Source organism: Antechinus flavipes, chromosome 1 (assembly GCF_016432865.1).
Source record: "Antechinus flavipes isolate AdamAnt ecotype Samford, QLD, Australia chromosome 1, AdamAnt_v2, whole genome shotgun sequence".
Classification (NCBI taxonomy): domain Eukaryota; kingdom Metazoa; phylum Chordata; class Mammalia; order Dasyuromorphia; family Dasyuridae; genus Antechinus; species Antechinus flavipes.
In genome coordinates, this window is record NC_067398.1 from 445,585,442 (window position 1) to 445,599,083 (window position 13,642).

Consider the following 13,642-nt stretch of genomic DNA (forward strand, 5'->3'; position numbering starts at 1 on the left):
CGCGGCCAGGTGATAAAAGTTCAGATCTTTTATTATCTCCAATATAGCCCAGTTAGCTTAGAGGCCTATCTCTCTGCTTGGTTCCAAGAGCTCTTGCCGCTTTGTCCTTTGCTTCTGCCTCTGCTTTCTTCAGCCTCCAGAGCCAGTACCAAGTTGAATCTGTCTTGCCTTGAAGAGAGGGCTTCTGGCGTAATTCTGCTGAAATCCTGACTTGTAGCTTCTTCCTCTCAAGAACTTCTTCGACTGGCCCATTGGCCTATTTATGCTCCTTCCAGAGAGAAGGATTATGGGTTTTCTCCCATAGTGCTCTCTGGCCCAAAGAGTTTCAAGGGAGGTATGAACTCATTGAACTCCAATGAGTAAAGGTGTGAACACAAGCCTTGTATTAATTAGTTCTACTTAGTACCTTGTTTCAGGTTCTGCCCAAAACATCTTCTTGTAAGATTAGATCAACTCTAATTAGTTAGCAGTTAGTAAGGATTCCAACAATATGTGGGTACAGAAAAAGTGATGAAAATTAGTGTACTAATAACACAATTTATTACTAGCTGAAAAATAGTCCTTTTGAGACATTTATTTTTTCTGTTTGTTTTTTTTTTTTCATTTATTTTGAAAGCCTAGGGAAACAACATGGTATCACAGTTGGGGAAAAATGTTTTCATTTCACTATAATTTAACATTTAACAAATCTAGTTGTTTTTGATTTTAACAAGGTAATTTATAAAAATAATTTTACATTTATAAAATAAATCAATATTTCACAATAAATTATTCATTTTCATTATAGGAAAAGGGTTTTTGCACTGTATAAAATAGATAACTTTATTTATAATTGAAAATATCCTGAAACTTTTAATATACCTTTATCCACCCTTTTTATTTTGGCAGTTCAGTATATAAAAATATTCTATCATTTATATTCCCTGATGATATTGAGTTGTGAATACCCAATATTTTAAGTTCAATAGTTTAGCTGCTTGGTAAATGTATCTGAATATATTTATACAACATATTAAAAATTATTTCCATATTACATATTTAAGTCATATTCCAATGTGTCTTAAAACTAGAACAATATAAAAAGAATCAAAAATTAACAAAAAGGCATAGTCACCTACATAGATCAAAGATTCCTTACACATATAAAAAGAAAACACTCTAAGACAAATATCCAAAAATTATAAATTCAGATAATTTTTCTCTTCTCAACTTTACAGGTATATTTAGCAACCCACAAAGAAGGACACATCATTTAAAGGCATTTTGTTGTTTTTCTATGAAATCTCTCTGAGCTTTTAAAGTTTTTGTTTCTCAGAACTTAATTTCACTTAAAGAGCCATATACATTCACTTAAAGACATATAAATGAAGCCATTCAGAAAATTATAGCATTGGAATGGCCAGAGTCTCTTCTGCAACCTTTAGGATGCAAGCTAACCCAAACTGGGCTTGAGAACTGACAAGTAGAAAACTGTTTTGGGGACACTCCAATAATATCTTCTTATCCTTTAGTGCAGTCATGACAAGGACAAAATGTTAGAATTGCTAAGTGCACAATATAAGAATTTTGGACTGTCTGATTAAAGTGCAAGGATATTCCTTTTTTTACAGATAAAAGAAAAGCACAATTATCTCTAGAAACTATACTATGGCTTGGTATGACAGGTTAGGCTATCACTTCGGCTCCTTGCCATGTGCTTTCTGAAAATCTACTGAACTGAATGGGTTTCTCTATGAACATTTCTCAAAGCACTATAGATATTCCCTTTTTTACTTTCATTAAAAATTTAAGATTTTGTCCCATATAAAAGTATGTTTAAAAAGGACAAATAATACTATGGGTCAATCATTTATCAGTGAACACATTTACCCATTCATGTGCAGATAGACATATAAACAGAGTGTAACTCAAGTATTTCATGTTCCTTATGCTTCTTTGAAAATTTTAGGTGAATGAAATAGACTTCTTGAATCTTCCAAAGTTAAAGCTAGCAAAAGATGTTTTTGGATCAAATGCATGGAACTGTTGAGTGAAAGATAGGCTTCAAGGTCAACCAATGCCCAAAGTTATATGAAATTGGTTCCATTATACAATAACTGCTTTATTTATTAATCAAGAAGTTTATAATTTATCAAGCCTTCCTTCATGTTTTAACTGAGGTTTTCTAGTCGACTATTCACCACAAAAAGTACACTTAGTTATGCATCTTGTCTCTATGAAGAAATTATTTACAGATTTTAAAGAATATTAAGAAGTTATCTGCAAGTAGCATATCAGACTTAACTGGTCCAAAACAGTGCAAAGGCACCTTAGAACAAGTTAAAACATTACATCCAAACTCAGAGTTGTATTATTAGTTTATCTCTTAAAGTTTTCAAAGATTTAAAAAAAATAGATAATAGGAAACCCTTTTAAAACAGCACCATAATCCCTTGCCTAAGGGTTAACCTTAATCACTATTCTAAAATATTTCTAATATCACCTATTATTCACATTTAAGCAGTGCATGTTAAAAAAAAAAGAAAGCAATAAGTATTATCACAATTGCTTTTGTTTGGGAATAGACTGATGTGAAATGACTGAAGCCTGGTTTGTGGGTATTTTGTACGGTTCTTGTCCAGAGCCTTGAGGTGGGGAAGGTAACGGGGTTTCAGGAGTTGCTGTAAAATAAGTAGAAATTTATTTAAGAAAACTGATTGGAAATATTAATAATATTTTAGCACACATCATAACATTGTACATTGTCCAGGATTATGCCAGTATATGTTGCTTTATGCTGTACAAACACGATTTTGCATAATGTAGAAATTTAAAAAATGAAAGCTATTTGTTTTTTGCTTTCCTTAGATTTTTAGAGATAAATAACTACAAAAAAGTTTGCAAGTCAAAATAAAATCAAGTCATAAATCTTAACATTCATCTTGTGTATTTAAGGGGGCAGCTAGTTGGTGTAGTGGATAGAACACCAGCCCTGAAGAGGTCAAATCTAGCCTCAGACACATAACACTTCCTAGCTGTATGACCCTGGGCAAGTCAACTAACCCCAATTGCCTCAACAAAATAATCAATAAATAAATATGTATTTAATTCTCTAAGTACTACATGTAGAAAAGCTTGGCATATGAAGAGTCATAAAATCATAGACACTTATCATCTTAACTATTTACCATCTTCTCATTCATATAATGAAATTTTATTAATTTAGATTCTATGTATTCCTGAATTTTTAATAGTTCAGACATGATGTGTTTGCTAAGTAAGCTGACAATGCAAATGGGAAATGACTGTCTACAAAAAGGTAAATAAATATATTGTCATATTTCTATATTGCTTTAAGATTTGGAAAGTACTTTCTCAAAACCCACTAGTTAAATTGTATGAATTTTATTATTTTCATTTTATAAATGAGGAAACTGAGCCCTCAAAGTTTAAATTATTTACTTAGTCACACAACTATTGAGTACCTGAGGCAGAATTTAAGCCCAGATCTTTTAACTGAAAGCTCCTCTTTCATTCTCCTATTTATTTAATTGTTTCAGTCATCCAACTTTTTGTGATCCTATTTGATATTTTCTTGGTAAAGGTAATCCAGTGGTTTGCAATTTCTTTCTCCAGCTCATTTTTACAGATGAAAAAACTGAGGCTAATAAGTTTCTGAGGCTGGATTGTAACCCAGGTCTGTATTATTCTGTTAGACCACACAGTTTTTCCAGTCCTAAGAAGCAATTTGGAAGAAAAATCTTTGGCTAAGGCACACATGATTTCTATTTGTTAATGCATTAAAAAGAATGGCATTATTCTTGTTTCTCTCCTCATCTTTTTGGATGTTTCTTTTAAAACTGTCTATAACTGATTTTTCCATTATATGATTCTTCTATAGTTATGATGAAATAAGTGAGACTTTAATATAAAACTAAATCATTGTAACTTACAATGAATTTCTCCTAGTCATTTATTGTCATTGCTGATAGGTAACATAAAATATAGATTCTTTCACCTAGAACAGGTCACTCTTCGACAGAGAACAGAACTTGGAATAGCTGAGAGAACATGGGCTCTAGAGGGAGAGAACTAGCCTCTGCTCCTTTATTCCTAATTGAGTGTGATTGTGGGTTAAATCCTTTTCCTTTGCTCAATTGTAAAATGTGTAGATTATGCTACATAACCTCAAAAGTGTCTTCCAAACCCAAGATGCTAAAAAAAGAATTTAAAATCTGTAAAAACTATAACTTGATACTTTGTTGCCAAAGACAGAATTTAAATCAGCTAATGCCTTCTTACTATGTGCTACTTAAAAAAAAAAAAAAAAAAGATGGTTCTCATTCTTTAACAAAGTCTTTGTTAACCTTAGTAACCTTAATATTCCCTATTTTTTCAGTGTGTTATCATTGACTATTAAAAACAACCCTACAGATTTGCTCAGAAATATGTTATTGGCCTTATTTTTTTTCTGGCTATTTTCTATGGATTTATGTCTGGAGGCAATATGATATCTAATAGGGTAACATGTATCTGTAGGAGATTAAGGTCTTAAAAGTTAAATCCGGGTTCTTAATTTGTCAAATACACAAAAACAAAAATGTTACAAGGGAAAAAATATAAAGTGATCTTTTAATTAAATATTAGTTTATAAGAAAAGAAAAAGAAAGAGGGAGAATAATGAGACTTAAATGTTATTTTGAATAGCAGATCTAATTTTCAGAAGATACAAGACATATTTTTTAATTATATGGAAAATATCAATTTTCTAGTTAATGATAAGATACGACTGTGCTATTAGTTATCATTTTATACTTATGAATATGCTGGCATGATTTATTTTCAAAGTTTACAAATAACCCAGATCATTTAGGAATAGCTTTGCCATAGTCGTCTACATAGATTTTGGTTAGTTAGAAAAATTCTCTTTTTCAGTTGACCTACATACAAAAGGCAGAAACTGGTATCATTTTTGGAAATATGAAACAAAATTAATGTTTCTAAGTTATCCTAAAGAACTGTTTAGTCATATAGTTTTTTTTTAATTGTTTTTTTTTTATTTTTTATTTTTTGTTGAGGCAATTGGGGGTAAATGACTTGGCCAAGGTCACTTGGGCTGGGAAGTGTTAAGTGTCTGAAACCAGATTTGAACTCAAGTCCTCCTGAATTCAGGGCTGGTGATCTATCCACTATACCAACTAGCTGCCCCTGTCTTATAATTTCTTAAATTGCTATCTTTTAAGAATTGTGATTAAATTACATTGAAATTGACTATTTAGTATCCGAGTTAAAAGTAATATAAATGGAAACATTAAAATGAAATCGTCTATCTCATTGACTGCAGTAATTTGATATATACAGGTTGGATGTTTTAAGGAATTTGGAATTAGTCATATCTTGGCACTGATTCAGAAAAGGATACTTCTTAGTATATCTGTCATAAAATTAAATGATCATTCTCCCATCAATAGAAAAGTGTATGTGGTGGATTCCTGCAGCTTATATAGATTTTATGTGTTTGGATCAGATGAAAATATTTTTAAAAATGAATCATTATATTGACAGAGTACTTTTAGCTTCAAAGTATTTTCATATTTTCTCATTTTTTTCTCCTAATAAATATGTCAGTTAGTTAGAAAAGGGCAGGCTGCCTCATTATCATCTTATAATAGACAAATTCAGATGTCAGGAGGTTAACCAATTTGCTGCATGACCCAATCCTTAAACAGAAACAAGAAAGCAATTTTTTTTTCTTTCTATCTTACAAGCTTTTCACCAAATGCAAAAGATTAGCAAGTCAAAGCTTAAGAGATACTATGATGGAAAGTTTATTTAGTACTTACAGATCTGTTCTGTATGCACTGGAGTTGACATAGAGTTTACAAGTATAGTTTGTCCAGTTAGTGGATCCTGGGATAAATGAGGATGCATAGGATGATGAAGATGGCTAGTATCATTAGAAGCACCTAAACATATAATGAATATTCTGGTGTTAGTAATAATTTGGATAGCAAGTTTATTTTGGAGCAAATATTCTTATTGGCATTTCAAAAATTGCTGTTATTGCAATCTGCCTTTTGAGAATTCAATAGCAAATTAGGAGAACACTACCATTTTAAGTACAATGCCTATTTGTACACTTCTATAAGTACATCTGCTATAAGTACACTGCTTAAATTAATACTACATTTTATAATGCTTTATATTTATAAAGGACCTTGTATATCTCTTCCTGGAATTATAATGGAGCTTGCTTGCCATTAAGGGAATTCTAAGAAGCACTATCCTCTGGTTAGTAATATTTGACATAATTTTAATAACATTACCTCTGTATAGTGTGGAATAAGGGCACAAGAATATACAGTATGCATCACATAAAGTTGTGTAGACATTATAAGGGGGAGAAATTTTATATTGAACTTAATCTAGATAAAAGTAAATATTTATAAATAATTTTAACTAAATTCCTTTCATTAAACTTATTAATAGAATGTTTTATGTTTTTCTCTTTCAGTATATTTTAAGTAATTTTTGCTACTATTGCACAATTTTAAAAGGTATTTATAACAAATTGTTATGTGGCATTGCAATTCCAGTGCCCTTAAAGTTGTGAATTAACAGAACATAAATTATATAAAACACTATCACATTCTTGGCAATAGTATAAAAAAAAAGTTAATCATATTCACAATGTTTTGAAGGGTCTAACTACTATGAAAACAATTCACGTAGAACAAATGTGACATAACTATACATGTATTCATCTGAATATATTTCAAATATCTTTATATCTACACAATCACAAAGTTTTCTTCAAAACATATGGAAATTAAATTATAACTATCATTGAAAAAGGAAAGAATAAGCAGTCACAGAGACTTCAAAGAGTAAAATAAATATTGCCAAAAGATGAGGACAAACTAATTCATAAATACTTAATATAGCATAATTGAATATCATAGAAATCCTTATGTTTATACAATGTTTACCTCCCAGTAACATTTCCTGAAGTAAATTGTCAATTTTAACCATCCCGAGGAGTTTGACAAACTGTATTTGCTCAATCATTTGCCAAGTGATACTCTGCAATGTAGGCAGGAGCAAGAGCAACTCGCCAAACCTTCCCCTTGAATCATATTGTCTGTCATTGATGTAGTCCTCTAAACTGATCTGAACTTGAAATCGCATGTTCTTTATTTTCATTGGGTCACTTAAACCTTTTGCATCTGGAGGAAAAAAAAAGAAAAGAAATTACCAATTGGATTTGTAGCAAGAAAGCCAGTATGGCAGATAGGGTTCAGAAATTTTATGCAGGAAGTCCTGAGTTAAAATCTTACTGGGGATCCTTAGCCAAATCTATTTACTTCACTGACCTGTTTTCTTCTCTGTATAATGAAAGGGTTGAATATAATGGCCACTTAGGTCCCCTTTAAATCTATTATTATGAGATATTTTAGCATTTGAGTTGAGGTAAAACAAAGTATAGCATGACAAAAATATTATAATAAAATCAACTTAATAAATCACTTCATTATGATTTTCTTTAAAAAAAAGAAGAGAAGGAGGGGGAGGAGGAGGAGAAAGAGAAAGAGGGGAAGAAAGAGGGATAGGAGGATCAGCAGGAGGAGCAGAAAGAGGAAGAAGAGGAGAAGGAGGAGGAAGTGGAGGAGGGGAGAAAGAGCAGGAGGAAGAGGAGGAATAGTAGCAGGAGGAGGAAGAGCAGGAGGAGGAGCAGGAGGAGGAGGAGGAGAAGAGGAGAAGGAAGAGGAAGAGGAGGGGGAGGAAGAAGAGGGGAAGGAGGAAGAGGAAGAGGAGGGGGAGGAAGAGGAGGGGAAAGAGGAAGAAGAAGAGGAGGGGGAGGAGGAAGAGGAAGAGGAGGGGGAGGAAGAAGAACTTCTGAATACAAACCTGGATCAAAAAATACAATTGCCTTCAGACAAGCATATTCATTGTCATCAATTTGAATTTCCTGAAATGGGCGGACTAGTTCATCTAGAACACGATTGGCCACACGACTGATCTCTACCTCACAGCTGTTGCGATGAATGATGCAGTTGTTACCTAGAGAAGGAAAACATATTAGAAACAATATATTATCATCAAGTATTTTTTTTTTAAAATCCAAAATACTTTTAAAATGGTTAAACTTTGGAAGAACCCAGCAAACAGTTCCAACTACTAGCATACACACACACACACACACACACACACACACACACACACACACACACACAAAATCAGGGAAAAACTACTCAGACCACATCATATTTATAATATTTATAATGTGATCACATGTATTTAAATAATTTTAGTCACTGGTGATAACATTGGAGAAAAGTCTAATAATTAGCTAAGAATTTGAAAAGGAAAGCAAATCATAATGATTAACTTTCAGTTCTGTCAGTTATCTCTCAATGTCTAAATCATTAATGAAAAATATATAAAAACTAAAAAGTCCTTATAGGTTACACTGAAGGAAAATAAGAGCTGAGACTCCTTTGGGTGTTAGATGTGCTTCCAAATAATCACTATTGCATGACGATTCTTAGAAGCCAAAGAAAATAGTTTTAACTTTCAAAGATTAATATGATACTTAAATTGAATGCTCCCTGTGTACTTTTTAATTTTCCCATTCTGTAAATACAAGTGATGGATTATATTATGCAATAACCATTGAAATGTTAACATCAGGTAATCATTATTAATAAAATATGAAGAAATGGAGGTTTTCATCCATATGAAGTAAATCTATATAAAATATATCTTAATTGGAGAATATGTTACATACTTCCTTTTCTGTATGCTGTAAAAAATCACTTACACAAAAATGCCAGGATAAAGCAGTTTACAAAGGCATAATGACAATTTCTCTCCATCCCAACAGTATATTTAGCTTCATGATTATACAATTTTATTGATGTTCAATGTTGCTTTTAATATTTAACAACTGGCCTTTCAAAACTGCACACCACTCTTTTAAGTTTAATTTTTACTAGTAATACATCCTTCATTATTTTCTTAAATTGATACAATCAACAAAATAAAGTCTTGATTTATAGCATTTGTGTATCCGAGTAATCATCTTCATTTTTAAGACCCAAAATAAATACATTAATCATAATAAAATATATGGGAACTTTTATTAATTAGTTAATCACACAAAAATGTGTTTAATCCAAAACCTACACAAGAAAATGTGCCAGGCTTTGTGTATGATAGCACTCACTAGATTCTTACCCAAAAGTAAAATGTCTTTATACATCATGGATCTCTTTGTGGCACCAAGCAACAGGTGCTCTCCTGCATGCGCTCTTAAAAGTGCGACCTTAATGAAAAAGACAAAGTTTATTGTTATTAATTATCATTATTATACAATACTTTAGGGCTTAAGATCATTTAACAGACAATTTTATCTTCAAAAAATATCCTATCAATTAGATGCTATTATTATTTCCATTTACATATGAAGAAACAAGCTGAAAAAACTAATTTACTTACCTACAGTCAAATAGCTAGTAAGTGTTAGTATTTGAACCTAGGTCTTCCTGATTCCAAACTTAAAACTCTATCCACTATGTCTTCTAGCTCCTTAATAATCATACTAAGTAACAAATAAACTATGTAGTATAATAATAAGCTGATTACTTTATAGACTTCTTTGTACAAGGTGGTCCACTAGTTTTTTTTTTTTTTAAATGACTATAATAATAAAAATATCCTGGGATTCTAGCCTTAAAATCAGGATCTTAAGGGTCCCAATCTCCCAATCACAATTTTTAATATCTACCTTTTATATTCATATTAATAATTATTAATTCACATCCTTAGCATTTTAGAAACATTTATTAAGTACTCACCCTATATTAAGTTATTGTGTGAGGCACAGGGCAAGTGGTTATAAATGGTTATTATGAAATCATACTTGCTGTACATTTAATGAGGAAGCATATTAATAAATGGAAGCTACTTTTAGGATATAGCTTCATTTCTACCTTTAAAAAATGAGTCAGCATGATAAATATAGAAATATGTATAGAAGAACTGTATATGTTCAACATATTTTGGATTATTTGCTGTCTGGGGGAGAAGGCGGGAGGAAGGGGAAGAAACAAATAAGTTATATATTTTATTTTCCTGTCCACATATCAGAAATTATTCTTAGGAAAAATATCAGTGAAAAATACTGTATGTAAATGTTAAAATCCTGTTCGTGTTATTTAGGTTATGATATTGGCATGTCTCAGCATTTTCACTATCCAAACTCTAACAAAACCTATAGAACAAAGTTATCTTTATGACAGGTCAATAAATGTGATTCATACCAGGAAGGTAGTTATGAGGAACGTTTTTAAAATCATTCCAATTTTGTAGTTCTTACTACTTGGGGAGACAATCTCTTCAAAATTTAAGTTAAATTTCCCATGCAAATTTATTTTTCAGGTATATAAATAATATATTATTCTAGCTGTAATTTGAAAGGCTTTAGATCTTTTTTAAAAATTCCTTAATTCTAGGCCACAAAGATAAAGATCATTTGCAAAGGGGTGTGGATATATCACTACACTGGGTGTGATATATTATCTGGGGATATTAAATATAGGAGAATAAGGAAAGCATAGATTTTTTTTCATCTATATCATGTAAGAGAAATGATTAACTTATTAGAAACAGGATATAGAGGGTTTTTAAATATATGTGAAACTAAATATCTAACTTGAATTGCTCAACAGATTTTATAAATCCATCAACTTCAGTTCAAAAACTTAGTGCACAACACTTAGAGGAAAAATATTTTTAAATTTGTTACTATTTAGATTCTTTATTTTCTGTAAGTTAAGTTAATTTGACATCTTTAAAAGACTCACATAAAAGCCAGTAAATCATTAACACTAATGAATATCAGGAAGGAAGCATCTAAGTTCTAGAAGAGCACAAGAATAAGCATGTACTACTGAAACACTGGACACTCGTGATGTCCTTTGACAATATCCTGGAGTGGGTTTTACATCATGCTGACAAATCTTTCTGAGTTATCCTCATAGCCTTATAACTTGAGATCTACATTGAATATCAACATTTTGAGAGTCTTTCTTTTCACTACTCATTTCTCCCTCACTGAGAACTACAATATTTATATTTTGGAGAAGAGACTCAGAGGATATCAGGGCAGTTTAGTGTTTCACACTGTAGATAAGGAAACCAAGTCAGAGAAATCCAAGAATGTATTTGGTCATGATGAGCCATTTGGGTGGAAATAGAATCAGGACTGGAAGTCTAGCTCTTTCCATTCTGCTCTGAAGTCTCCTCATCCTAATTATTTAAATAGAATCTCGAAATTTGAAGTCTTATCAGAAGTCAGCTAGTTCAACCTTCATCTAAAGCATGAATTTCCCCTATAACATTCCTGATAAGAGGTCAACCCATTTTATTTGGCAAGCTCACTACTCACAGATATTAAAATAGTCTCTAGGATTTCTTTTACATAATAAATTTCAGAATTCTCCAAAATGTACATTTAATTAATAATGACATTGTGGTCTTTATGCTAACATTTCTTTTACATGTTTTAACCCAAGTAATTCTTTGACTTACTAGAAAAAAAAATAGATATCGCCCAGAGCCTTAGAAACAACCGGTAGCACTATTCACACACACACACACACACACACACACACACACACGAAATATTCATTTAAAGTGATGAGATAAGGGTAGCTAGGTGGCACAGTGGATAGAGCACCAGCGCTGAAGTCAGGAGGACCTGAGTGCAAATCCGCCCTCATACACTTGACACTTTCTTGCTGTGTGATCTTGGGCAACTCACTTTACCCCAATTGCCTCAGCAAAAAAAAAAAAAAAAAAAAAAAAAAGCAGAATAAGTGATCAAAAAAGCAAAATAAAGTGATCAAATAATCATATATACATTTTCTCTAATATCTCATGGAAAAGGAAATGTCTGATTGTTGGCTCTAGGAAAATCCTTTGAACCTTATCAGAAATAATAAAAGCTACTTGTCAATCTAACAGAAAGAACAGAAACATTTTAACCCAATAGTTCACATGTGGTTTTCATGATTGGCTTAATGTATACCTGATCATCCAATGGTAACTCACAAAAGGCAGGAATATATTTAGCCCACTCCACCAGGACTAATAGCTGCTGTTTCATAGATTCACAGACATCACCGATACTTGCAATTTTCTTAACATTAATGTCAGTATTTGCACTGGGACTTGAAACTGGAATCTAACAAGAAGAACATCATATTCAGCAGTTATATAAAACACTTTAAAATTTAGTATTGTCAATTACTATTTGTCAATTTAAACAGAAGTCACCGAAGTTATGATCATCAAAATAAAAATACACTGAAATTATGTAAATGTTTCTTCTTTGCTTTCATGACTGAAGTTATTGAAAAGTGAAATTCAAGTTAACAAATAATAAATTAGTAGTGCAAAATCCTGTTATGTCATGTATATTTGTACATTTGTAAGATTACTTGATAGTGCATCATACATAGTTCAGTTATTTTGGTGATATAGTTTTTGATATTTTGTTCCTCATGTGTTAACCAACTTATTTTTCTAGCCTCATTGTAATTAACTCCTTGTTCACATTCTGCTCTCCATCTAACAAGATTCCCAATCTATTATCTCCCATCTCTATTCTTTTACAATGTCATCCTACATGACTTAAATCTATTTTCTCCTTTGGTTCTTTTACCTCAGAGAATTATCATCCTATAAAAAAAAGTAAATCAAGTAACATTTTCTGAACATTTCTGAATTCTTTCCTAATTCCCAAAACTACTAGTCTTCACCCTCTTAAACCATCTTGCATGTGACTACTTTGCATTTGTTCTCTTTATATTTATTCCTTTGTACTGACTTCATTGTGTATGCCTGTGAAACCTAGACAATCTATCAGTGTTATGCCTGAAAACTGAATTATAGGAAGATTCTGAAGATTACCTGGCAAGATAAGGTGCCCAATATTAAGATTCTCTCTTGTGCTGTACTGCCAAGTATTCAAACTCTATTGCAGAAAGCACAACTCAGATGGGTTGCACATAAAGCCTCAATCAAATGAACATTTATCTAACAACTCTTTTTACAGAGAGCTTGCACAGGGCAAGTACTCTTGTGGAGGTCAGAAGAAGCAATAAAAGGATGCTCTCATATTCTCTCTCAAGAACTTTAACACTGATTTTAAGACATGGGATACTAGCACAGGACTGCCTAGCATGACATGCCTACATCAAAGAAGGTGCTGAGCTCTGTGAGCAAGAGAATCATAGTAACACAAAGCAAATATAAGATGTGCAAATCTAGAGACGTCTTTATCCCAAATGTTCAACAGAACTAGTTGTGCTCAACCTGTGGTAGAGTCTTCCAAGCTTGTATTTGGACTGATCAACTACAGCTGGGGGCAGAGCTCTTTAAAGTATACATTTAACAAATAATGACATTGTGATCCTTATTCTATGATTTTTCTTTTAGAAGTTTTTACCTAAGTAGTTCTTTGACTTAAAAAAAAGAATAACTCATATCTCTCTATGCCCTAGGAACAACGAGTAACAGCACTATTCAATCACACACTCACACACACACACACACACACACACACATACACACACACACTATTACTTTAAAGTGATCA

At 31.9% G+C, this 13,642-nt stretch overlaps 1 protein-coding gene across 4 annotated transcripts in view; it reads right to left on the reverse strand.

Annotated features, from left to right (window-relative positions):
* Positions 1 to 559: 559 nt before the first annotated feature.
* Positions 560 to 13,642, reverse strand: part of HNF4G (hepatocyte nuclear factor 4 gamma) — a 169,374-nt gene continuing 156,291 nt past the window's right edge. For all 4 annotated transcript variants that reach the window (XM_051970015.1, XM_051970017.1, XM_051970016.1 and 1 more), the window contains 6 exons: positions 12,071 to 12,226; positions 9,217 to 9,304; positions 7,888 to 8,040; positions 6,969 to 7,205; positions 5,823 to 5,945; positions 560 to 2,660 (listed from right to left, as the gene is read on the reverse strand). In XM_051970015.1, the coding sequence (XP_051825975.1) occupies positions 2,539 to 2,660; positions 5,823 to 5,945; positions 6,969 to 7,205; positions 7,888 to 8,040; positions 9,217 to 9,304; positions 12,071 to 12,226 (879 nt within the window). In that variant the 3' untranslated portion in view covers positions 560 to 2,538. The remainder of the gene's footprint in view (positions 2,661 to 5,822; positions 5,946 to 6,968; positions 7,206 to 7,887; positions 8,041 to 9,216; positions 9,305 to 12,070; positions 12,227 to 13,642) is intronic.